The sequence below is a fragment of the Paroedura picta genome, chromosome 8, assembly GCF_049243985.1.
Source record: "Paroedura picta isolate Pp20150507F chromosome 8, Ppicta_v3.0, whole genome shotgun sequence".
NCBI classification, from domain to species: Eukaryota; Metazoa; Chordata; class Lepidosauria; order Squamata; family Gekkonidae; genus Paroedura; species Paroedura picta.
The window spans coordinates 72,794,333-72,821,515 of record NC_135376.1 but is presented as its reverse complement, the minus strand read 5'-3'; the positions used below and the strand labels follow the sequence as shown (position 1 = coordinate 72,821,515).

General features: G+C 44.1%; 1 protein-coding gene across 7 annotated transcripts in view; it reads right to left on the bottom strand.

Moving 5' to 3' along the window:
• The window catches only part of SGMS1 (sphingomyelin synthase 1), a 93,239-nt gene that overhangs the window by 7,190 nt on the left and 58,866 nt on the right, over positions 1 to 27,183 (bottom strand). For 6 of the 7 annotated variants that reach the window (XM_077350382.1, XM_077350388.1, XM_077350385.1 and 3 more), the window contains one exon: positions 4,780 to 5,627. In XM_077350382.1, the coding sequence (XP_077206497.1) occupies positions 4,780 to 5,402 (623 nt within the window). In that variant the 5' untranslated portion in view covers positions 5,403 to 5,627. Of the gene's footprint in view, positions 1 to 4,779; positions 5,628 to 8,897; positions 9,177 to 27,183 lie in introns of those variants that run through there. The other variant, XM_077350387.1, reaches the window with a different exon arrangement.

The following is a 27,183-nucleotide window of genomic DNA, read 5'->3' as shown; positions in this document are numbered from 1 at the left end:
TAGCACAATATGTTATTCCAATTCATTTTTATAATAAAAACATTAAACATGAACAATAGTTTACCCTTACTGAAAGCTTTTGTTTCCATTTAATAGGGGCAAAAAAAGACAAGTAAATGAACTAAGAGGACTGTTGAAAAAATCAGCGGCAGAATGCCAGACGTTTGAAACCCCCCAACACTCTGTCTTTACATGATATAGAAGAGAACCACAGCCAGAGTTATGCCAGTAAGAGCAGCCGTAATTCACAGTTCCCTTGAATTCTAATAGACAAATATCAGGACATGACCAAAATCCTGATATTTGTCCCACCAGGGCAGAATGCAAATTTAACTCTTCCTACAGGTAGCATTTTATTACTGCCATTCATTCCTACAAGAATAGGAAATGCTACATGAGGGATAATTTGTTTTATGTATCGCCGACTGTGCTTCACCACAACTGAAATTGATTTATAAGGCAAAGATCATACCTTATTCCATCCACAAAATGTAAATTGCTGGGAGTCTAGTCTCAGTTTGCCCCAGGGTCATGTGCAGAAAGGTTTCAACTCTTCAATTTCCACTTGTTTTTCATTTTTTGGAATCTGGTTCACACACCACTTCTCTAAAGCAGCCAGTTTCAAAAAGCAAAACCTAGTAGAGCCTGAAAGTTTCCACTCCCTCTTCCTTCCCTGCTCAGCTTCAGGGCAAACCGAGGATGCATGAACCTGAAATTTGCAACTGAACTATAGGCTGAGGCAATGATCTTCATCCTAAGTACCAAATCCCCAGTAGTCCCAGTATAGAAATTTATAGAGCAAGATCTGATGATGTCAAGGGTGGGGTCTAAGGTAAAGGTAAAGGTAAAGGTATCCCCTGTGCAAGCAACGAGTCATGTCTGACCCTTGGGGTGACGCCCTCTAGCGTTTTCATGGCAGACTCAATATGGGGTGGTTTGCCAGTGCCTTCCCCAGTCATTACCGTTTACCCCCCAGCAGCAAGCCGGGTACTCATTTTACCGACCTCGGAAGGATGGAAGGCTGAGTCAACCTTGAGCCGGCTGCTGGGATCGAACTCCCAACCTCATGGGCAAAGCTTTCAGGCAGCTGCCTTACCACTCTGCGCCACAAGAGGCTCTCTTGCCACAAGGGTGGGGTCTAGTTATATTTTATACCTTGACAATATTGCCCATGAAACTGTTTCAGTTTTGAATCCCTCATGTAAAGAGTTGTTTTGAGATTGTTCATGCCCATGGGATTCCCCCCCCCTGTTTTATTTGGCATACCCCCATCCTTTTACCCATATCATACTATATTTTAAAATCATTCACTCATTGACTTAATTGGTTCCTTATTTACTTACTTATATATATTTAATATAATACCCTCCCTTTTGGCTCAGGGTGGTTTAAATAGAACACGAGAGAACACAGGAGTGGGTATAATACAATTCAGCAACAACGTGAAATACAACAACTCTACATTTGGGACTGCTGTTTGAGAAAAGTCCCAAACTCCCATAAATCATGGAAAAAGTTTCTTCATATCCAGGCTATTAAGGTCTTCTCAGCCAGGGTGTCATGAAACCCTGAGGTTTCCTGACACCCCTGGAAAGGTTTCCCAAATTGGTGAGAGTTACATTTTTGTATATTTTTTAATTTGTTAAACATTGGGTGATATGACTATGTATAGTCATAGTGACCTACCCACGCCTCCCAAAAATGGCCAGTGATGGGCCTGGTGTGGGAAAGGGAGGGTTCCTCAGTAGATGTGTACACAGCTATACTTCCAAACCGTATTCTGCATGATCACACCAATACTGCAGTTTCTCAAAGCTTGAAGAATGTTTCAGGGGTATCTCAATGGTAAAAAAGTTGAGAAAAGCTTGTCTAAAAAGTCTAAAGTTATTTTTAATGTATTCTAACTGTATTTTAAAACTCTGTTTAAATCCATTTTCACTAACTTCACTAAAATAAATTTCGAACTCTTTGAGACAATGATGATCTGTCAGTGCTTATATTTTGGAAATCTTGTTTGTCTCTAAGATGCTACTGGACTTGAATCTAGCTCTTTTAATGCAGAGCAACATGGCCTTCTGAAACCAATTTTAGGGAAATGAACATATTATGGTCATCATAGGGAAGCTGGTTTGAATTTGCTTCCTTCTGTGCAGCAATCCACTCCTTTAAGTGGAGTGATTTTCTACACGCTTCTATGGATAATGCTTGTGAGCACTGTGGCACTACATCCATGTTAGAAGCTCATATAAAAGCATTATTTGATTCAATTCAGTTTAGTTTATTAATATGTACTATTCAGGTTGCTGGCAATGTGAAAATTGTTACATGATGCATTTTATAATTTGTAAATATGGATGTGACTTAAGAACTCCAGAACTCCCTGATTCTGAGAGGACCCAGGAACATGCCCTCAGTGTTCATTCACCAAAGCAGGTGGAATCTGTACGGAAAAGCCTGGAATGCAGACTTGAGTGATGGGTAGGAAACAACGAGAACACAAGAAGCTGCCTCATATGGAATAAAGACTCTAGATCAGTGGTCCCCAACCTTTTTATCACCAGGGACCGGTCAACACTTGACAATTTTACTGCCTGAGCCCCTGCTCTGCTTGCTTTCCCACCAATGCCCCTGACTTCCCACTGCTCACTGGGGGGCGCTGCCAGCAGTGCCACACCAAGGGGGAGCCCCAGCCATGGTGGCCACTGGAGAACACCAAAGGTGAGCCAGCGGCAGGACAGCCCCCAAGGCAGCAGCTGGGGAGGACGAGGAGGAGCCGCGGCCTGGTACTGACTGATCTACGGACCGGGACCGGTCCACGGACCGGGACCGGTCCACGGACCGGGGATTGGGGACCACTGCTCTAGATCATCCAAGTCAGTAGTTCATTCAGACTGGCTGTGACTCCCCAGACTCTCAGGTAGATGTCTTCCCCATTTCTTATTGCCAAAGCCTTTAACTGGAGATGGATTGAACCTGAGACCTTCTACATGACAAGCATATGCTCCACCACTGAGCTAGAGCCCCTTTCCAAAATATTAATATCAATATAAAAGCTGGTTCTGTTTCTGGACTTCAGGGATATCATTGTAACTATTATCCAGATGGTCAACAATTAAGCCCTAGGTCAGGGGACCTGTGGTCCTCCAGATGTTCATGGACTACAATTCCCATTAGCCACTGCCAGCAAATGAACATCTGGAGGACCACAGGTTGACTACCCCTGCCCTAGATCATCGGATACTTGTTCTTAGGCTCTGAGATCAACATACAATCAAACTACAAAGTCTTTTGAAATGATAAAAGCTCTTTTTTTTTGCTCAAATACAACCATTAGTTCAATATTGTTTGGTTTTAAATAGCTAATTCTTGGCATAACTTTGTCTGCCATCTCTGATATAGGCAACTGCATACAAATGTGCAGCAATACAAAAGTGGCGTTTATATAGGACCGGTAAAAATGTGCGCTATGCAAACATCCAAGTAGCAAACCATGCAGCATTGAGATCATTGCATGAATGTTTCCCTCTCTAATTCCTCAAGATAACTGCAAATGTTGGCATGATGTCAGATGCATACACAGCTCAAATTCTCTTCCTAGCTTATGAAGGCAAAACTTCACTAAGCCTTCAGAGCAGGGATTCCCAACCAGGGTTGGGGTTACACAAGAGCTTCCCTGGGATTACGTAGCCTTTTCCAGAAGTTTGAATAGCTGCTTACATCACTAGTCATCACAAGAGCCCACTTTCCCTGGAGCTTTACAGGCCTAGTCTCTTTCTCCACAATAGAAATAGTAAATGATTGACTGGCTGGCTCCTGCGTTGGCTGTATCATGTGGCTGCTAGAGTCCTCACAGGAACACCTTAGAGGGCCTACATCCAGCCCGTACTGAGGCGGCTGCATTGGTTGTGAGCTGCTGCCTGGCCTCAATTAGGGTCAGGGAACTTTTGGTCCTGGCCCCTAAATGGTGGAATGAGCTCTATGTTCCACAGGGCCTGCAAAATGGAGCTCTTCCACCAGGTCTATGGTTGAGGCTGGGGCGGCGAGGAAGATCAGATCGGGGCCCTCTGCTGGTGTTGAGCAACACTTACGCCATGTGTCATCTATGGTTTTGGGTCATGGCTCCTCTTACCACTTCCTCTACTGGATGTTGCTATTGGGGGGATGGGTACTGGCGTTATACCGCCATGTTTGTTTCATGTTGTAATTTTTATGTCCTTGCATTGATTTTAATTGAGTTTTTATTGAGTTTTTGTTTGGACTATTTGTAACCCGCCACAAGCCGGTTCTGGGAGTGGCGGGAAAGCTAAATCTAAATAAATCTATCTAAATAAATAAATAAATCTTACTTCTACGCCCCGTTCTCTGAAGGGGCATGTCACTACTTCTGGGGTTTCTCAAAGCCTGAAAAATATTTCAGGGGTTCCTCCATGATCAAAAGGTTGAAAGAGGTTGCTTTAGAATCATGAAAACAACAGAAAGAGCAGAAGGGCCTGAGGAGGTGACATGGCACTATTAACACAGGCGAGAACTGCTTAATAGCAGCTAGCAGATAACTTGCTTCTAAATAAGGACTTGCAAGTCAGATAACATTAAGAACACTGGAAAATATTTAAACACATCTCTCCTGTCTTTGGGTACTTTGTAAACCTTCTTAAAATAAAAATAGTTTCCTAAAGCAAATTCTGTGAGGGTTTTTTAAACACACTAAATTATTTCATAGTAGAAGACAAAGACCAAATAAGGATGACCAGAAGGTCCACTTCCAAAGGTTTTACTTACTTGTATTTTAAGAACAGCCACTGAAGAAACCAAAGCCCTACAAGGATCAAACCATTAATTTCACAGATAGAAAAGGCCCACTGCACCCGGTCAAAATGATCAAAAAAAGCATCTGGTAGGGGCGGCTGCACCTCCTTGGAAGGCACTCGTTCATGGACCACTGAGATTGTCACTGTGGTAAAGGTGAAGCAGCAAAGTGCATAAAGGAAAGCCAGAAATGTCTTCGTCCACTCCATGGGATACTGGGAACGGTCTGGCTCTGGCATGGGGATTTGTATCATTTCTTTTCTATAACCATTTGGCATCCCATTCAGTTTAGTTTTGTCACTAAAGCCATTTTCACCGGAGGGGGCTTCCGTACTGATAATCAAGTGCCCGTTGGCATGGCCGTTTTTGTGTGCCTCGATGTGGTGCTCCATTTTTAAGGTTTCTATCATGTAAAGCAGGCGCTGGCCATTGTCCGAAGATACACGCGACAAGGGGGGCTTCTCAAAATCCTCCTTTGTTAGACTGATCAGGTCCTGCCCAGTGTAATGTTCCAATGGTTCACAGTATTCTGGCACAGCATTCTCCAACAGCCAGTCTGACACCTCCTTGGGTGACCAGAGCACGACTTCTTTCATTTCGTCCAAAAACGTGCATCCAGTCTTAAAATCAACTCAGGCAGGGCGGCTGACCCTAGTTTTGTTGAACAGGAAACTGTTCTTTTGCTAGCTCATCCTGTCTGAAGGTTATCCGGAACCAGTTTTGCAAACTCATGCAGAGCAGTTTCAAATCACCTCGTGCAATTATCCACATGTGGCATATAAAGGAAATGTTCACTTCATTTTGGGTTTGCAGCTGCTTTTCTAAAATTTCGGAGTGAAAAAGAAAGAAAAATATTGTTAGAATACTGTTTACTTTTCATAGTCGCTATTGTAAAAAAAATTTTTTTTTTTTACTAGACTGGATCACTAAATCAGACAATTTATGCCTTACAGCAGGGGTAGTCAAACTGCGGCCCTCCAGATGTCCATGGACTACAATTCCCAGAAGCCCCTACCAGCATTTGCTGGCAGGGGCTTCTGGGAAATGTAGTCCATGGACATCTGGAGGGCCGCAGTTTGACTACCCCTGCCTTATGGCAATAAGATGAGTAGTTTTCATTTTTTCTTGTGCCAACAGCTAACTGATGCTAATGGCTTCTTGATCTACCTATCACTTTGCATTCTGTAATGCTAGACCTTGGGTGTCCTTTTTTTACATTGAGAAATACAGAAGCAGGTTTTTCCTAGCAGCTGTCCTAAAATGTTGTGCAGCACAGCTGTATGATGCATATAATTTGGGACAAAACCATCATCATAATTAGAGGTTTAAATCTACATAAGTCAAGTGCTACTTGAGATCCTATCGGGAAAACTCTGAGAATATATGCCGGCACGTCAAGGAGTAGAAGTACAGTTAACAAACCAACCATATTTTTAAATCAAATTTAATTTCTTGCTTTAAAATCTTTTAGATTTTATAATAATAATATTATAATAATACAAAAATAATACAATAATAGTACAATAATAATAATACAATAATAGAATTAAATCCTCCTTCCCCGAAAAAAGACCACCGTAAGGGATGTTAGAGCTTTCTTTGTCTGACTCAATGCCAGCAAAAACAGGAATTCTTATAGAAACTGAAGGAATCAAATTCTACACAATGTTTAAATTATGGCAGAGGAGCCCTTCCTACATGCACAGCTTAATGCACAGCTTAATTCCCTCCCCTCAATTTCGATTCTAGTCAGGAATTACTCCTCGGTACAGTATGATTCCTATTTGTTTGTTTGTTTGTTTTTTATAAAACCTCATCAGAGAAACCTTTACATGTTATTTATCTGCCTTAAAGTTCAGCTTACACTACAGCTCAATTTGAAAGCCCATAGCCTAACAATTAGAATATTATGGGTTCAAAACTAACTGTGGGTATAATTATTTTTCTTCTCACAGAAATGGCCATGCTGATTCAGTTTATATTTTTGCTCATGTTTTTTTTATCGAGAAGATATCATTACAGATGTTTGAATTTGCAGTTCTCAAAGCTGAGAACTTCTGTCTACATTGATAACATGCATTTCTTAACAACAAGAAATATTTTAAATAAACATCTACAACTGAGAAATCTATATGAGCAGAATCTATCCCATATCTCTTAAATGCTACATTTCAAGAAATTCAATGAGTGGAAGACGGAATAGATCTGGATAAACAGGAGATGTTAACAGCTAAGTGTGAGAAGGGAAGGGCATGAAAATGAAACTTTGAGGAGGGTACTCCAAAAGTCTTGAGATCTTTGTGAGTGTAGCCACACGGATATTCAAACAAATACAATAATATATATGCTACACAATGTTACTGTTTTAGTTAAATAAAACAATTTAAATGTCTATTTTTCTTTCCATTAAACACAGCAGAAAAGTTGTCTAAATACTAATTATAGTATTATTAAATTGGAGATCAATAATTATGACATCATTGTGAACTGAACTATTTCAGATAGTAATTAATCGATCATTAATTTTCTGGAATAACTATAAAACTAGCCTGAAAATTATTCTAAAAATGAAAACTTAATTTCAGCTTTCAATATGAAGGGAATAAGAAAGTAGTAGTAATAGTAGTAGTACTACTTATATCCTGCTTTTCACTACCTGAAGGAGTTTCAAAGTGGCTTACCTTCCTTTCCTCTCCCCACAACAGACACCCTGTGAAGTAGGTGAGGCTGAGAGAGCTTTGACAGAATTGCTCTGCGAGAAAAGCTCTAACAGAACTGTGACTAGCTCAAGGTCATTCAGCTGGTTGTATGTGGAGAAGTGGGGAATCAAACCCAGTTCTCCAGATTAGAGGCCAACATTCTTAACTACTCCGCCAAGCTGGTTCTCAGCAGCAAGAATAAGTCTTAATGTAGAAACTCATGCTTTACATTGAGTCTTTAATGGTTTAAATCAATTTGATTTAAATCAAATCCATCCTGCTCACTGTATTTACTTTCTCCTACAGTATAAATTTAACTGAACTGTAAGATCACAGAGCTTATCTAAAACAAAATACATGATTGGTAAACTGCTCAGGTTAGGAACACCAAGTCCACAAGCTGCTGTCATGCAAACCTATAATGCAATTATCTTTTTTTTTTTTGTTTTTTTCTCAAGGCAAAGCCTGGGACACAATGTGCCAACACAAGACACATGCCTGCCTTCCAGAAAACAAGGGCTGGTCTTTTCCTAGATCCTTGAACTCTGGCTATCCTTCCCAGAACCTTGAACTTTACCCTTCTTGAACTTTATATTTCTGTTTGCGGATGTAAAAAGCACATCCCGAGGGGTATTTCTTCTGTATCGTAGTTTAATGCCCTTCATTTAATTTAGAAAGAGGGCAGCCCCATATAGTGTCAAAGCACTTAGTCCTGCCAACATACATTGACTGTGCAATTAAATATCCATACAAATCAGGACGTTGAACCAAACTGGAACTTAAAAATCAACAACAGGACGAGGGTTTTGTTTTGTTTTCTTGAAAACCAGGACCCAAACCAAACTTCAAATCTCTCTGATATTTTGAACAGGAATCCCATCAAACAAAAATAGTAACAATTGAAAGTCAAGCACACGCAAGATTATTTTGAGGTACAGGTTGGGCTTCTGTCTACTCCAGCTACATATGGAGAAAATGCCTGATGTCTTAACAAGCAGTGCCAGGGGCATTGGGCCAGCAAATCTACTCCTTCAGTTCTTAGTCGCTCACTGAGAAATGTAGGTTTATCTAAAACTGGCTTCAAATCAAGACAGATGGCTAATTGATACGAAAAGAGAATTTCTTTAAAATATTTCAGAGGTATTCATGCCTCCTAGACAATGGGGGAACAGCAGCCAGAACTTAAATTAGGTGATTTTCATGTAAGCTGGCTAAGATGTCAACTTGACACGCCAAAGTTTTATTCCATCTTCTACTAAAATACCACAAGTTTCAGTGAGGATCCATGAGAAAATGCTGTTGGACACTGATGCATTTTGATCCTGCAATAACGGGTTTCAGCTGGGGATCAAAGAAAAAGCTACAAAGACTTTGTCAAAAACAAAGGCTAACCTGGAATTTTTGAAGTCTGATATTCTACGAGATGAACTACGTTTTTTGGCCCAGTATTGAGCCACTCAGTTGATGATCTTGAACTACTCAAAACAAGCAATGCTACAAGAAGCACTTTGTCAAAAACAAACAAACCCCGCAATACAAAAAAAAAGGGGGGGAGGGGAAGGAAAAGCAAGGCTCATAAAAAATAGCAGCCTTTCCCCAGAATCTTTTGTTTTGCTTCAGTTAAAATCAAAATATTCTTCAATATGAATTATACTGGTTAGCAAAACAAGTGTTTGCAGCTTCTGCTACACAAAGCAAGTACAGATAGAGCCTTTTCTGGTCTCAGGTTCATTCTGTTGTCTCAGCAATCACCTCACAATTCTCGATGATGTAACATAAGTATGAGCACATGGCTTCAAAATAAAAGATGACATGGTAGGAAACTACCTTATCTTGAATCAGACCACTGGTCTATCAAGTTCAGTGCTGTCTATTCTTAGTTACAGCGATTGTCCAGTGTCTTCCACATACATTCTTAGCATCATTTGCTACTGGATCCTTTTAACAAAAGATGCCACTGATTAAACCTGGGAATTTCTGGATGCAAAAGAGATGCTCTACCACTGAGCCTTGGTCTTTTCCTAAATGTATTTTTTCTCTTATCATTTTGGCTTTCTGTTTACAAATTTTTGTTTTTAAGAAACTTTTTACAAAATCAAACTGCTTGAGGTTGTTCTGGTAAGAATTCTGGAGACTTCTGCATTATGTAGTGGATTGGAAAATGAGGCTTACGATGTTACAAAGCAAAACAAAAACCAGAAGAAATTCAACCCTTTCTCCAAAAAAAACCAGTAAAAATTTAATTTTGTTTTCAAATTGCATCGTTGATGCATTCATTTTAGAGAGTTACATCATAAGCAAAATAGTGTGATGATAATCTACAAAGTGCATATAACTAGTACAAAACCAGTTCAGGGCATCTGAAGTGCTTACTAAACCACTTTTAAAAGTTAGCATCTGAACCTGAGAGTTTAAAAAAAACCACTGAGCCCAAATTTTTAATTGTGACTCCCCAATACAAATACTGAACCAAAACTGCTAACAAGAGGAAACACATCTGGGAACAATACCAAACAAAATGTAACACACCACTGCCATGAAGACAAAGTACAGAGTTAGCACAGATGCACATCAAAATTATATTTTGAGAAGACTCAACTAGGGTTGCCAGCTCTGGGTTGGGAAATACCTGGAGACTTTGGGGGTGCAGCTGGGAGTGGGAAGGATTTCAGGTGGGGAGGACTTCTATAGAGTATAATGCTATGTTCACCCTCCAAAGCAGCCATTTTCTCCAGGGGGATTGATCCCTTTAGACTGGAGATGAGCTGTAAAACCCGGGCATCCCAGGTCTCACCTGGGGACTGGCATCCCTAGGCTCAACAGTGGCTTTGATATGATAGCAGATACTGAGTGATTCCTGAACTGCTGCTTTCTTAAATAGCTTGCAAGGCAACACGCCTTCCTGAATTACTGAAAACAGGTCAGCTGGAGAGCCATAAGCAAGAAAGACCTCGGTTCTATCACTTGGAATCACATTCTTATGGAGAAATCTCACTAGAAGATGCAGCTTGCAGTCAAAGTAGATGATACTGCCTTCTAAATTTTGCCATAAGGAAGTGGTGCCGTTTTAGATCCTATTCCTTTACTCTTAAAAACGACCCTGATACACTGGGGACTCTGGTGTGAGGGGTACCTGCCTCTCCCCCCACATGCCATTTTCAGGACTCAAGCTGAAAAGAGCATGGGGACAAGGGGACAGCAGGCCCTCAATCCCCACCAGAACTGGGACTCTGTGGCATTTTAAAGTTAAAAACTAGGATCTAGCATGGTACCATGTCACTATGACAGACCTGGAGACTAGTCGATCAATATTTATTTACGGTCATTCTATACCAAGCACCTACATTAACCAAGACTGAATATCATTTAATATGAAAGCAAAGGATATCCTAAAGTAGCAACATGTGTGAGTCACCAATATATCCATGATCAGCTTAATGCAGCAATCAAGCTGCTCTAAATGAGATACATTTAAGAAATTTATTACTAATTAAAATCTGCTCAGAGTAGCTGACAGTTTCAACAAAGGCCCATCAGAGTTATGTTAGAAACACGAGGCAGGGTTGTCACCAGAATCTATTTATTTTGTTTGATTGGTTGGTTCTGGTAACTAGTTGACTCATTATTTAGCATAACAATTTAATTGACTGTAAAGTGACTTGAACTGCTAGAAGGCAGAATTTACATTTTCAAACAAATAAAATGAACAGGTTTTACTGAGAGTTCCAAAGTAAAAAAAAACAAAACATCAAGTTTGTTGGTCAAGTGGACTTTAATTTTTTACATTCATCATAGAAGTGCCATCAGGAGAACAACACATATGCCCAAACACACACACAGAACGCTATCTTGGACTGAAGTCCTTCTGGAAACAAGTTCCACTGAATAAATGAGACATGCAAGTAACAGCCAGTGAAGAAAAGTGAGAAAAGTTTATAGTCCTTATTCACGTGGGAGAAGAGCTTGAAAATGTGTGGGCTGTGGGTGGTGAAATCTCTGACGGATGCCAGAGAGTTGCTGAACAAGGTCTTCTAGTAGTCCCATGATGAGGCTTCAGTATCACACACACCTCTGCCTCGTTCCCACACAACAACCGCTTCCTAGTTTCTGCCCAAAAGAATTTCAATTATCTAGCACTTTCCCCTCCTTGGTCCACGTTCACAGAGCTTCAGAAAGTTTCTATGCACCTCATTTCAGTGGCCCAAACTGTCAGACATGCCTCTCACATCATTTAGGAACTTCAGAAATTTGTGAGTCACAGTAAATACTTTGGAAACAACATATTATTTGCTGTACGTAGATGCAAGTCCTTTGGTGAGGCTCCCTGGAGGGTGATGTGTTAAAAGAAATGAATCTAAGTTTTTGAAATGTATTTCGCTATAATGTCAAAATGGTCTGCCAGAATTATTTAAGCTTCACTGAATACCAGAGCTCTTCCACCGGGTTTATGGCTGAGGCTATGGCACGGAAGATCATGGGTCCCTCCAGGAGAGAGACTCCGGGTGAGTCTACATTAGGCCAGACCATCGCCAGAACAAACCATCATGATCCATGATGCCACCATGATGCACTGTGAGGAGATTAGTTGTGGGGTAGGAAGACAGCTTTTTTTGCCACCAGGGTGTATGTTATATTTAAAGGGGTTATAATATGTTTTATGTAGGGTTTTATTCTATAACCTGCTGCAAGATGGTTCGCCTATAGCAGCGGGTAACAAATCTTAACACCGCCCGTGGCGCCGCGGGCACCACGGACTAAATAAAACAGTAAGAGGTCCTGGGGCGAGATGAGTCCGGGATGAGGAAGGGTCCAGATTGGACCCTTCCTCATGACAGACAATTGGAGGGAGCAATCGGCAGGCGCGAAGCGCCTGCCGATTGGTCCCTCCGATTCCCAACCCCGCGCAACTGCGAGCCGAGCACAGCGCGGCTCGCAGTTGCTCCTTTGCGCTTCTGCCGAGGCCTACCTGCCGCCGCCGCCGCCGCCGTCGGAGAAGAAGAGAGCCTACGCAAAACGGAGCCGCCGCCCCACGGAGCCCCTGGCCGCCACCACCTCAGAAGAAGACAGCCGACGTGAGACGGAGCCGCCGCCCCACGGAGCCCCCAGAGCCGCGCCTCGCCTTCCCCGGGGCCTGGGGATCTTTTTTCCGGATCGGGGGGGAAGGAAAAAAGCTCCCCAGGCCCCAGGGAAGCCGATCCGCGGCTGGCAGAGCCGCGCCTCGCCTTCCCCGGGGCCTGGGGATCTTTTTTCCGGATCGGGGGGGGGGGAGGAAAAAAGCTCCCCAGGCCCCAGGGAAGCCGATCCGCGGCTCTGCCAGCCGCAGATCGCCTTCCCTGGAGCCTGGGGAGCTTTTTTCCTTCCTTTCCGGATCGGGGGGGGGGAAAGAAAAAAGCTCCACAGGCTCCAGGGAAGGCGATCTGCGGCTCTGCCAGCCGCAGATCGCCTTCCCTGGAGCCTGGGGAGCTTTTTTCCTTCCTTTCCGGGTCGGGGGGGGGGAAGGAAAAAAGCTCCCCAGACTGCAGGGAAGGCGATCTGCGGCTCTGCCAGACGCAGATCGCCTTCCCTGGAGCCTGGGGAGCTTTTTTCCTTCCTTTCCGGGTTGGGGGGGGAAGGAAAAAAGCTCCACAGGCTCCAGGGAAGGCGATCTGCGGCTCTGCCAGACGCAGATCGCCTTCCCTGGAGCCTGGGGAGCTTTTTTCCTTCCTTTCCGGGTTGGGGGGGGAAGGAAAAAAGCTCCACAGGCTCCAGGGAAGGCGATCTGCGGCTCTGCCAGACGCAGATCGCCTTCCCTGGAGCCTGGGGAGCTTTTTTCCTTCCTTTCCGGGTTGGGGGGGGGAAGGAAAAAAGCTCCACAGGCTCCAGGGAAGGCGATCTGCGGCTCTGCCAGACGCAGATCGCCTTCCCTGGAGCCTGGGGAGCTTTTTTCCTTCCTTTCCGGGTCGGGGGAGGGGAAGGAAAAAAGGTCCCCAGGCTCCAGGGAAGGCGATCTGCGGCTCTGCCAGCCGCAGATCGCTTTCCCTGGAGCCTGGGGAGCTTTTTTCCTTCCTTTCCCGGTTGGGGGGGGAAGGAAAAAAGCTCCACAGGCTCCAGGGAAGGCGATCTGTGGCTCTGCCAGCCGCAGATCGCCTTCCCTGGAGCCTGGGGACCTTTTTTCCTTCCTTTCCCGGTTGGGGGGGGGAAGGAAAAAAGCTCCACAGGCTCCAGGGAAGGCGATCTGCGGCTCTGCCAGCCGCAGATCGCCTTCCCTGGAGCCTGGGGACCTTTTTTCCTTCCTTTCCCGGTTGGGGGGGGAAGGAAAAAAGCTCCACAGGCTCCAGGGAAGGCGATCTGCGGCTCTGCCAGCCGCAGATCGCCTTCCCTGGAGCCTGGGGACCTTTTTTCCTTCCTTTCCCGGTTGGGGGGGGGGGAAGGAAAAAAGCTCCCCAGGCTCCAGGGAAGGCGATCTGCGGCTCTGCCAGCCGCAGATCGCCTTCCCTGGAGCCTGGGGAGCTTTTTTCCTTCCTTTCCCGGTTGGGGGGGAAGGAAAAAAGCTCCCCAGGCTCCAGGGAAGGCGATCTGCGGCTCTGCCAGCCGCAGATCGCCTTCCCTGGAGCCTGGGGAGCTTTTTTCCTTCCTTTCCCGGTTGGGGGGGGGAAGGAAAAAAGCTCCCCAGGCTCCAGGGAAGGCGATCTGCGGCTCTGCCAGCCGCAGATCGCCTTCCCTGGAGCCTGGGGAGCTTTTTTCCTTCCTTTCCCGGTTGGGGGGGAAGGAAAAAAGCTCCCCAGGCTCCAGGGAAGGCGATCTGCGGCTCTGCCAGCCGCAGATCGCCTTCCCTGGAGCCTGGGGAGCTTTTTTCCTTCCTTTCCGGGTTGGGGGGGAGGAGGAAAAAAGCTCCCCAGGCCCCAGGGAAGGCGATCCGCGGCTCGCAGAGCCGCGGGTCGCCTTCCCAGGGGCCTGGGGAGCTTTTTTCCGGATCGGGGGGAAGCTCCCCAGACCCCTAGCGCCCGCTGAATTTTAGTTTCAGCGGGCTCTACTACTAGTCCAATATAATAATGATGATGATGATGATGATGATGGTAATATATCTAAAGAGGAATAAAAACAGCACAACCACTACTTCACCAAACACATTTGCACTCATTAATGACAGACAAGCAACTGAATCAAACTTTCCATTTGGAAAGGAGTCTTACTCCTGGATGCAGCATAATTTGACCCTGTAGTCTGATAAGAAGATTCTGAGGAAAGATTCTCCCCAATAGTAAAATATCTTACTAAATGTAATTCCAGACACACCCTTCTAAGATCACTGAAGTCAGGGGGGCTTAGAAGGGTGCAAACTGTTTAGGATTGTACTGTTTATAAAATCAGCCCTAGTCAATCATTGTTACTGTGGTCTTCATTAACATTTGATCTACCCTTCCTTCAGAGCCGTCATGTCAACCCATCCACCCTTCCCAAAATGGCCAATGATGGGCCTGAAGGAGCCCTGGGTGGGTGTGTACACAGCTATCCCAAGCTTATTCTGCACTATCATGCCACTTCCAGGGCTTCTCAAAGGCTAAAGAATGTTTCAGGGTTTTCTCAATGGTAAAAAAGCTGAGAAAGGCTGCTTCAGAGAGCTGAGGGTGATTCACATGGCATTATTCCAGTTTAATCAGTTCTGTTACACAGAGAAAGAGGGAGTTACTTTTCAAGGCTATCCTGCAGGCTCCAAAGCTGTGAAATTTTCTCCCCAGGTTGTCCCAAGTCTATTCTATTTTACGGACCAAATTTGCTAGTTCTTCACAGTGCACAGTTCCAGGCTGGTTCTGTTACACTGGACAGCATTCAGTCTTTAAACTGCTCCAAAAACTGGCTTTTCATATGCGGCTATCCAAGTAAGCCTAGGTGACCAGAGTCTAGCTACATTCCAAACACTTTAGGGTGTGGTTGGATGGAGGTCATTGTTCAGTGGTTATCTTGGAGCTCAGTTCCATGACATTTCAGCACACAGTTAAAGCTGGGGATTAGTGTGAGTCTACTGCAGATTGCATACATTGTATAAAGTGTGCTTTTTGGTGTTGCTCCCTGAATCAATTCTATAAAGGCCTTCCCTTGCTATGAAGTCACAGGAAGGACCTGAAGGAGTACTCTTGTCCCCTGAAACTGTAACTAGGACAGTGCTAAAAAGGACCTACACTGTGTTGCACAATCACAGATAAGCCTGTTACTAAAGCACTTCCTCAAACCCTACATTTTGTTCAATTTGCAATTCTATCATTTCTGAAACCTACAGTTCTGGATGCCGATTTTGCACCCCAACAATTCTGACTGTTTTTACAAGCTAGTTTCACAAATGGGCATAATAAACTTCCAAGAGATGTGCATTATTGAGATATTTCAATCTTTCCTTATCTAACAGTCCAGCAGCTCCACTTAGTAGTGAGTCATCCGGTAACTGTATCTAATGAGATAGATGTTTGCAAATTAGCATTACGATGTGAGTAGGAATTTTCTCCATTTTAAAAGTAGGCTAAAAACAATACAGGTTGAAACACAAGAAATAAACATTCCCTCCCCCTCGCTCTGGAGCCTGCTGAATTCTGACTGATCTGAAACTGGATATTGCAACAGATCTGCAATGTTTCTTTTTCCTGACTCGAAAGAGCTTTCGTCCAGATGCTGTCTTCTGCACTTGAATAGTTCCAATTGTCAATCTCCTCTCTCCTTCCTGCTTGTTGGGGGGGAGGTGCAGGTACATGCCAGCACCTGTAAGTACCTTTTACTTTCATCTCCTTCACCAGCCAGCTCTGAAGCCAGAATGCAGGGCAGGGGAGAGTGAAGTGGAATTTGCGTGAAACTCCAACTGGCACTGAAGAAGCATGAGGCTGGAGAGGGCTTTATTTCCCACATTTTGTTCCCCAATTCTACAGCCAGAGCAAGCCACGGTAAGGGGAAGTGCCAGAGGAGCACAAGGCAGCTTGTCAATTTAGATGGTCTGTACCTTGGGAGGTCTTAGGATGGAACTATTAGATATACAGTTGCTGTTAAATAGTCACGTGAAAATATCTTTATACTAGTAATCAAGCCCGCTGTACCTGGAATACAGCGGGCGCTAATGGGGCCGTGTGCGGCCCCCGAGTCGGCAGGCTGCAATTGCCGGCGTGGCGGCAGCCTGACGCGTTGGAGGCACCTTCCGCCTCTTGAAGCGTCAGGCCGCCGGCAAGGGAGCACCCGCCAGCCATGCTGCGCCTGGCTGGCGGGTGCTCCCTTGGCAGCGGGGCGGCAATCGGAGAGCCCAATCGGCAGACGCTTTGCGCCTGCCGATTGAGCCCTCCCATTGTCAGTCCGGAGGAAGGGGCCAATCGGCACCCTTCCTCATCCCGGACAGAGCCCGCCCTAACTCCTCCCCCCAAGGCCTTATCGCATTATTTAGTCCGCAGCGCCCGCAGCGTCACGGGCGGTGTTAAGATTCTATATATAATCCACCCAAGCCTGTAGTCTAAAATATTGAAATCATAATACAAAATGGTTGTTACTGCAAAGCAAGTCTGCAATATGATGGTGATCTCTCTCTGACTTATGGAGAACCTATAGGTTTTTCAAGGCAAGAGATGTTTAGTGGTCGGTTTGTCAATGCCTACTTCTGCACAGACCATTTCCTTCATGGTCAGCCATCCAAGTACTAACCAGGGCAGACACAGCTTAAACTGGGGTCTGGCTTCATTGCCATCCAACAATCTGCATATAATCTGGATATAATCTCTCTCTGCTTACCCCCTCCCCATCTATAATATGGATATGATAACAGCAGACAGTTCTTCTCGTAAGTTTGCGGTGCAGGGAGTGCTTTTAGGGCAATTTTAAAGTTTATTTCACCCACCCACGCACACACAAGGCGAGCAAGACCTCAGATTGAAAGAGAATGGACTAGTTTGTTGGCTTCTGGTTTTAGCCTGTGCTGCAAAATCGCTGCAAGACATAAAACATTTTCTATTTTCTCTCCTGTAAGCATCCGCTATTGTTACTAACAAAGTATGGGCAAAGCATTAAAATAACACATTTAATCCTGTCTGTAGACAGAGGAACCATTGGTTTAGTGCTCTCTAATAACTATTCAGGGAAAACGTGGCTAACTAAGCAAGCAGCTTCTAAACTTCCCTTTGCCCAAATATGCTGAAAGGAGCCCAGCAGTGGGCAAAAGAATAATTAAGCCCAGGGGCAAATATAAATGTATCTTTTGGCCTCGCAGGGCCAAATGCAGGATATTAGCAGGGTTTCTGGGTAAACAAATTATATTTGGGATATTTGACTGAATAAGAAAAATAATCTGTATGCAATGATACCATCTTCTCCATTCTCTTGGGGGGGGGTGAGAATAGAGACGAGGACAACAGTCCAAACAGATGGCATTTTAAAGCTCTTTAATGCTAGATAAAATAAACTCTCCCGGATTGGTGACCGGCTCAGTAGAAGGCATCAGCATGCCTATTTAACATCAGATTCAATTTGTGTACGACAAAGCTGCTCAGAATGAATGTGACCATGTGACTTCAAATCTGTCTGGCTTATCGTAAAAGGCTGCACCAATTCACGTCCTGTTGATCCACATTTCCCAATCTTACTTCTTCATGGTGCTGAGGGAGAGGCCTACAAATAAGTCTGCACCAGCAACATGCGTGGCGCTCTACAGAGACAAAGAACAACAACTCATGAAAATAACCAAGAAGCAGTCTAAGTAAACAGCATCTCTGTGCCAAACAAAAAAGCATGCTATGGTACTAAATACGGCTAGTGTATAATCAGAACTTTTCTCAGAAGATTCTGTTGCTGTTGCTTCACTTTTCTCCTGTGGCTCTTGGTGTAGTGGTTAAGAGTGGCCGCCTCTAATCTGGACAGCCAGGTCTGATTCCTCGCTCCTCCACATGCAAGTATGCAGCAAACTACTTTGCCTATTTCAAAAGCTTACAATGAAAATATGAAAATCAAAAACATTTGAAGTGTGGTTCAGTAGCTGGAGCATTGGATTAGCATCTGGGAGACCCAGCCTCAAATCTCTACTCTGCCACAGGAGCTTGCCGGTCACAGCCTAACCCACCTGCCAGGATTCTTGCGAGGGGAAGACATAAGAGAGAAGAATGATGTCAGCTGCTTTTGGGTCCCCACTGGGAGAAAGGCAGGGTATAATTGAAATAAGTAAATCAAACATATCCATTTATTGCCAGATGACTAAGAGCTACTGTGTGCCAACACAGCTACACTATGCAGTTTGCTACCCACCATTAACTCAGGAATGGCCAACTAGGATAATCAGGCATAAACAAATATTACATTTTTAAGGCTTCCCTGAGTACAGCCATGAAAGAACCAACTATACTGTATCGCTCATTATCTGGATCCAGTCCACCTTTATTTTTGCTATTCTTCAGATGCGTGCTGGACGGCTTCTCATATCTGATTCTCCTTCTCAACAACCTTTCTAGACCTACTGAGTTCCTCTGCCTATAAATCGTTCTACCAGCCAATCCCAGAACTGGCAAAGGGCTTCTGGAAACCCTCTACATGCAAGGGGAGCAGGGGGGTTTATTATTTTATTAGCATTTACAAGTTATGAAGTGCTTAAAAGTTGCTGTTCGCTTATGCCTGATTTAGCCATTAGTGGTGGAAAGTGCTGTTAAATCACAGCTGACATTAATTGATTGATTGATTCCTAGCCTGCCAGTTCTGCAAGCTGCTCATGGTGGGTAACAAACATTGGTTCTCAACAAAAGACCCATTAAAATTCCAACAATACAATGAAATCCAGCATACCCTAGTGGCAACAAAAATTCCCCCTCCACCCAATCCAGACAAAACCGCACCTTGAGGTTATGAGGAGTAGCCCGAAATCCCAGTTTAACCTGGGGGGGGGGGGACAATCTTACCTGCCCTGGACTCAACCAAAGATCTGGAGGAAGTGCTTCTTTTTACAAGCCCTGAAGAACTGTGACAGCTCCGTCAGGTTCCTTAGCTCTCCCAGGAGCTCATTCTACCAGGCTGGGGCCAGGACCGAGGAAGCCCTGGTCCTAGTCGAGGCTAGGCAAACTTCCCTCAAGCCAGGGATCTCCAACAGAATAGCAACAACTTACAACAAACCCTTGGGATTTTCAAGGCAAGGGATATTCAGATATGGTTTGATACTGCCTGCCTGTGTGTAGTGACCCTGGACTATCGTGGTGATCTCCCATCCAATTACTAACCAGAGCTGATCCTGCTTAGCTTCTGAGTTCAGGCTAGTAAGGCTTTCATGAAACCCTGGTGTTTCTCGATGGCTCTGGAAGGGCTTTCCGAATGAATGGGACTTAATTAATTATATATACATATATTAAAGTGGTCATGTTAACCCACCCAACTCTCTCAAAACGCCCAATTGTGAGCCTGGAGGAAGGAGGAAGGAGAGGGGCGATGCTTCCCAACAATATTCTACATGATCGCAACACATCTGGGGTTTCTCAAAGCCTGAAGTATATTTCAAGGCTTGCTCAATGGTTAAAAAGTTGAGAAAGACTGAGCGAGCTGGATTCATCCAGGTCAAGGCACCTCAGTCATTACAATTCACATTTTGTGTATTCATGCTGAGGATCTAAAATAAAGACGGATCAAATACATTTCAGATTTTATAACATGAAACTCACACTTGTCACATTTGAATCCCACACATTTTCTAGAGAGTTTAGGGGCATCATTATCAAGTTCTTATGTCAACCTCATCCTATGAGGTAAACAAGGCTGACTGAAAATGACCTGACAAAAGCCACCTAGTACAGTTCTTGAGTTAGTGGTCATCTGAACTCAGGTGTCCAAGTCCAGGATTCTAGCCACTACATTAATTCATACAGGGTTGGGCCAAGATCTGGCAATGCTACATGGAACAGAATAATTTATACACACACACACACAAAGCTCCAACACACACTTCCAAAGTAGTGGCTTGCTTGAGCATCCTTTCCCTTCCTTGTTTCAACTTGGCATGATAAAGTAAAGCAATTTGGGGGAAAATAAATAATGAGTCTCAGCTATGCCGTCATCTATCAATTCATTCAAATTATGCCATATAGGCTTTATAATTGCTCAGACTTCTCTGGACTGAGCCACTAATGTGCTGACATACTATTATTTTGGTGAGGAACACAAGAGAGCATTAAACAGACAAAAGGGTCAGAAGCATATTGTCAGAATCCTGTGGGTTCTGCCATTATTTAGGATGTTTATGTAACCAGGATATGTAGAGATTCATCTCGGTGTAAAAGATGGGGCAGCTTTTCCCCTTTGTTGTAGTTTATAACCCTGATGTTCTTTCCTGCCTTTCCTCCCCCTTCCCCCCTTCACCTTTCAGAAATGCATTTGCTCCATTCCTTTTCCCTTCTCTCTTGAAGCCGGATGCCCATCTGCATGTTAAAACTGTTTGAGGCTGGGGGGGGGGGGGGGGGCAGGGTTTGGGATATATGCTAAAACCTTTGTCCATGACCCCAGTTTTGACAATGCTCTGACAAACATACTTTCTTACTTAATAAAGAAACCTTTGACTTACGCCAAGAGTTTGCTTTTCTGGGTAACTGAAGATCCTCACACATACTACAAAACAATCAGTGGAAACTTGATTCATTCAAAAAGTATGCCACAGCCTCATTTTCTTGTAGGATTTTAAACATGGGCTACTTTGGGAACAACAACCAGTGTATGATCACTTTCAGGAATCTTTTTGATCTCTGGTGGTTTATCTTAGGTCAAAGACATGCAGAAAGGGAATTATGATCTTAGCGGTAAATCTCATCAACCTCGAGGACTCATTCAATTCTTCAGGAGACCCTGGGTATTCTCTGGAGTATCTCCTAGATGGCAAGAAGAAATGTGTAAAATGGAACTGTTTAGGAAGGTGTTCTTATAAAAGAGATAAGGATATACCACAACAAAATTGTTCACAACGGCACTTTTTATGAAGGAAATGAATAGGTTTTTGGTTGTATTCTAGGTTTTTGGTTGTATTCTAGGTTTTATTACATTGTTTCTGTGTATAATCCAATTTCACTGCATTGTTTATTGTATGGTTATAATATTGGACTCCACTGCAATGTGTTATTTCTATAATCTGCCTTGAGTTTCAACAAGAAAGGAGGAGGAAGATGAATACATAAACCACAGTGCATTGTTTCTTGTCTTAAAAGTAGCTCTCAGCACAACAAAGCTAGTTATTCTCCCCTCATATCCTGTTTTATAGGAAGTTTTAACCCAAGAAGTTTTCACCCTGGTCCTTGCTGCTAAGACAACGACTTGAGTTGGCTGCTCTGCACCAATGCTTCTCTAGTAAAGCAATGTTAGTATGCCAATATATATTGCAGCTTTAAAATAATGTAACAAAGACAACCACCCCCTCCCCAGACTTATTGTTCTTTATCTATACCAACCTTTCTCAACCTTTTAACCAATGAGAAATCCCTGAAACATTCTTCAGGCTTCGAGAAACCCCAAAAGTGATGCCAGCATGTTACACCTCCCTGCAACGCCCCAGAAGTGACCTGTCACTAGCAGTGGCATCACCCAAATACTCCTAATGGCTGTGACATCACGCTCCATCACCCCCTGCCCATACAATGCCAGAAACTGTCCAGCAGCCTATTCCACTAGGCTGGGAACAGGGCCCTCCAATACAATTAAGTTAAAACGATAGTACTTACCCCTCTGGACTCCCAGTCACCTCCACAACAAGCCTCAGGTGGCAAAGATTGTTATGACTGGGACCCTTTCCAGGGCCATCATTGGCCAGTGGGGGGGGCATGCCAACATGATTATATGGTCATATCCCCCAAAAAATTTAAATTAAAGAATACATAAACATTAACTCTTACCCAATCAGCAAAACCCTTCCAGGGCCATTGAGAAACTCCAGGGTTTCACTAAACCCCTGTTGAGAAAGCCAGATCTATACAAAAGTAATAGAATCAGCTGTCTGTGATCAGGTCTTTCTGTAACATTTCTTAGAATGTGATAGTAAAATCCCTGATGAATAACAGCTCAGACGTGGAGTTGTACATCTACAGTCAGATAGTCCAGTGCACTTTGCTCATGTAATGCTGCTGGTGATTATGAACTGGCACCATTCTGTACTATGAGTCATTTTGTCAGTAAATGGATCTCAAAGCTTTTGCAAGTGGGAAGGGGGAGTTGATCCCTCAGGCCTGAAGTCTGCCATAATGCATTAGAGAACAAATGGCAACTACTGAGATTCAAATGTTCTGAATTCAAGGTAGATAAGCTAGATTTTATGTTATGGTGCAGTGACATCTTGGTCCTATTACTTCAGAAAATAGGTCATGTTGAAAGTAGCCAACTCTGTACATTTAAAAAACATTCTTCCAGAAACCAGATCCCAGGAAAGGAAGGGCTACAAGCCAAAGGGTCCGAAGTATAGAAATTATCACCGAATACTAATTATGTATTCCTAATTCCTATAAAACTCTATAAAACTCAAGGTGGCCCATGTGGTTCTGTTCTCTCCTCCAATTTATCCTCACAACACTTTCCTTGTGAGGTAGGTTAGGCTGGGAAAGACCCAGTAAATTTCATGGTGACACTCTAATCTCTACACCACACTGGCCTACATGGTAGAAGAAAACTGGTAAGCAATTGGGATTAAAAATACTGGTTAGCAACTGAAAAAAATGATCACAGTCAAGCAGCACACATTTAAAAAAGATAGTATGCAAGCATGTTAATCTAACAACATCCCAAATAACAGCAGCGTGATTTTTTTCCCTATAGGAGGCCAGGCAAAATACTACAAAATAGTAAGACAAAGTTTGAGTCCAATGGCACCATTAAAACCAACCAAGTTTTATTCAAAATATATAAGGTTTTCTGTGCAAACACACATCTTCAGATATAATTAAACTATAGCCCCTGATATTTGTAAGCATGCTCAGACCCATGGAACAGAATGTCTGGGAACTCCAGAGGAAGGGGGGGTGGCATTTCACATGCTTTCCTCCACTTGTGGTAATTTGGATCTGACCCTATACGTTTTCCACTTTAGGACCTTTGAAAGCCTGCTCATTTTCCTCTCTCAGAACACTCCTATATGTTCTCTTTCTTCTGGGGAAGTCTGCAATGTGTCTTTCTCTCCTTTTCATACTCTGTGCAAAAACATGGCCACAAAGAGGCACTCATAACAAAAAAATTACTGGTTGTTACTTTCAACACAGAATTTCCAACTTCTTTGACAGTTTACGGCAACATTAAAATATTAAGGCTTTGCAGCTCTTCCACAAGCTTGTAACAATACAAACAGTGACTCACTGTATCCACTTACGCTGACAGAATGAGTAAACAGAAGATGGGGGAGCTGTGCAAGGGAAACGTGAGCAGCAAAAGTTACTTACTACTTATCCTTAATTTTCAGTGGCTCGCAAAAGGTTTACTTTTACCTTCACAAGTTCGTACATGTCAATTCAAGTAATCTGAAACCGAAACAATTTTTTTTTGCCATAACCAATCATACTGACAGTCATAATTTTACAAACAGGCTTTGCAAGAACGGGTTAGAATATTTACCAGAAAATGTCACAGTAACCTTGGCTGAGGTGAGGAAGCACAAGCTGAACGTACTAGTTAGCAATTTACTAAAAAGCATACTGTTTATTTGTAATTTGATTTACTATCTGTGTATGGCCTTGAAGATTAGTACTAACACCTTAACTCTGATCCAGAGCTCTTATTGGCTGCCAATGCAGCTGTTGGAAGGCAGGTCAAATATGGGCCCCTCCAGGGGGTCCTCATCAGCTGCATTTTTTGCCAACTTTAACTTCCAGGTCAGAGCCAAGAGTATACCTGCATAGAGCAAGTTACAATAATCTAATCTAGAAGTGACTGTTGCATGGAAGGGGTTGGAGCTCTGAAATGTAAGGGTCCTCCTAGGCAGAGGGGCGAGCCAAAGGACAAGAGACAAAGGGATCTAGATCACTCTAGATCAGCCTTTTTCAACCTTTTGACCATGGAGGGGCCCCTAGAAATAATTTTTCCGGCTTTGAGGAGTGCACTTGCGAAGAGCCCCTTAGGGACTTACCAGAACAATTCCACTCCTGTACTAACAACTCTTTTGCTGTTGTGGAGAGTAAGAGTCTCCATGTTGGAAGGTATTAGTCTGAGGAGGGATGTGATCTCTTATAAGGGACCCCTTCCTTTGGCAATGGACCAATATCCTCTAGTAGTGAGGATACTTCTGGGGGACTGGGGAAAAGCAAGGTTGCAGACATCATGCAGTGTCTAGAGGAGTTGATACGCAGTGCTGGGAAGGACACAGCACTCATGGTGCACATTGGCACCAATGACATTAGGAAATGTAGTTATGTTAAGTTACTCATGTGGCCTCATTTGGAATACTGTGTACAATTCTGGTCACCATATCTCAAAAAGGACACGGCCGAGGACAACAGAGATGATTAGGGGGTTGGAGTGCCTTCCCTATGAAGAAAGATTGAAGAGTTCAGGACTTTTCAGTTTAGAAAACAGATGGCTAAAGGGGAATATGATAGAGGTTTATGAAATTACAAGTATCAAAGCCCATTTTAAAAAGCCACAAGGCTTCTAACAGGCAAGGAGGGAGGCGGAGTGCCAATCAGATGGACTTGGACGGACAAGGCCCCCGACAGTCTCCTCCCAGGAGGCTGTTTCCCAAATATATAAGGGAGCAAAATAGTGTTAAAGCAGTGGTCCCCAACCTTTTTATCACCAGGGACCAGTCAACGCTTGACAATTTAAATGAGGTCCGGGGGGGGGGGGTAGTCTTTTGCTGAGGGACGTCGCTGCCGCCTGAGCCCCTGCTCCGCTTGCATTCCCTGCTGTGCCCCTGACTTCCTGCTGCCCACTGGGTGGCGCTGCCAGCAGCAGTTGCACAGTGCCACGCCAAGGGGGAGCCCCGGCCATGGCGGGTGCCGGAGAGCACCAAAGGTGTGCCGGCGGCAGAGTGGCAGGGCAGCCCCTGAGGCATCAGCCGGGGAGGAGGACGAGGAGGAGCCGCGGCCCGGTACTGGCTGATCTACAGACTGGGTTGGGGACAGCTGTTGTTAAAGAAGCATGGGGTGGAGAGAGATGACAAAGAGAACATTTTCTCCTTCTCACGAAATACTAGAACTTGAGGGCATCAAATGGAGCAAACAGCTTTAAAAGGAAAAATTAGATAGATTCATGGAGGATGTCCGTCATTGGCTGCTAGCCAGGGTGATTGGGAGCCAGGAGGCAACACCAGGAGGCCTCTGTCTCTATGCCCTATTTTTGGCCCTCCAGAGGACATGGTTGGCTACTGTGTGAGACAGGATGTTGCACTAGATGGACTACTGGTCTGATCCAACAGGGCTCTTTTTATATTCTTATGACCTCGGTAAACTACAATGCCATAGAGTCTACCCTTCAAAGCAACCATTTTCTCTAGGAGAACTGAACTCTGTAGCCTAGAGATGAACTGCAGATCTGGGCGATCCCCAGAAGTTATATAACAGTTTAATATAGTGAAATTTAAAGAATTATTTTTGAATACTGAGAACCAGCTATGGACAAAGGCATATAGATGTTAATCAGAATGCACAAAGACAAGAGTAATGGACGCTTCACTGGGACGAAAGTGGAAAGCAGGTAGTGGAAAATGCTGTCAAATGGACTTACAATAATATAATAAGAAATGTTTATTTGTATCCTGCCCTTCCCTGATCAGCTAAGGTTGGGTAAATAACAATTTAAAACAATCATGAAAAAATTAAGCATTAAACCACTTTAAAAACAACCTCCTCTTGATTATTCAGACCCTTGTGGAGGTTAATTGGAGCTTGGATTTTTTTTAATGGAAAGAACCCTAGGGCTGAGAGGTTGAATTCCTTTGTTACAAAGGCCAGATCTGATATATACATATCACTCTGTCAAGCCAGGGCATAAAAAGGTAAAGGTAAAGGTATCCCCTGTGCAAGCACCGAGTCATGTCTGACCCTTGGGGTGACGCCCTCTAGCGTTTTCATGGCAGACTCAATACGGGGTGGTTTGCCAGTGCCTTCCCCAGTCATTACCGTTTACCCCCCAGCAGCAAGCTGGGTACTCATTTTACCGACCTTGGAAGGATGGAAGGCTGAGTCAACCTTGAGCCGGCTGCTGGGATTGAACTCCCAACCTCATGGGCAGACAGCTTCAAACAGCATTTCTGCTGCCTTACCACTCTGCGCCACAAGAGGCTCTATCCAGGGCATATATGCCATAAAATGTAATGCCAGGTAAAGGAAAGGTAAAGGTATCCCCAGTGCAAGCACCGGGTCATGTCTGACCCTTGGGGTGACGCCCTCTAGCGTTTTCATGGCAGACTCAATACAGGGTGGCCTTGCCAGTGCCTTCCCCAGTCATTACCATCCCCCCCCCCCCAGCAGCAAGCTGGGTACTCATTTTACCGACCTCAGAAGGATGGAAGGCTGAGTCAACCTTGAGCCGGCTGCTGGGATCAAACTCCCAACCTCATGGACAGACAGCTTCAGACAGCATTTTTGCCCCTTACCACTCTGTGCCAGGTACCAAAGATATAAACTTTTTAAAGGATAACTGTTGGTATTCTCACTACAAGGCCTGGTTACCAAGTCAAGTGATTGGGGCAGACTAGACTCCCCTGATTTGTAGAAGAAACATCAAAGAATGCCCCCCATGGGCCAAA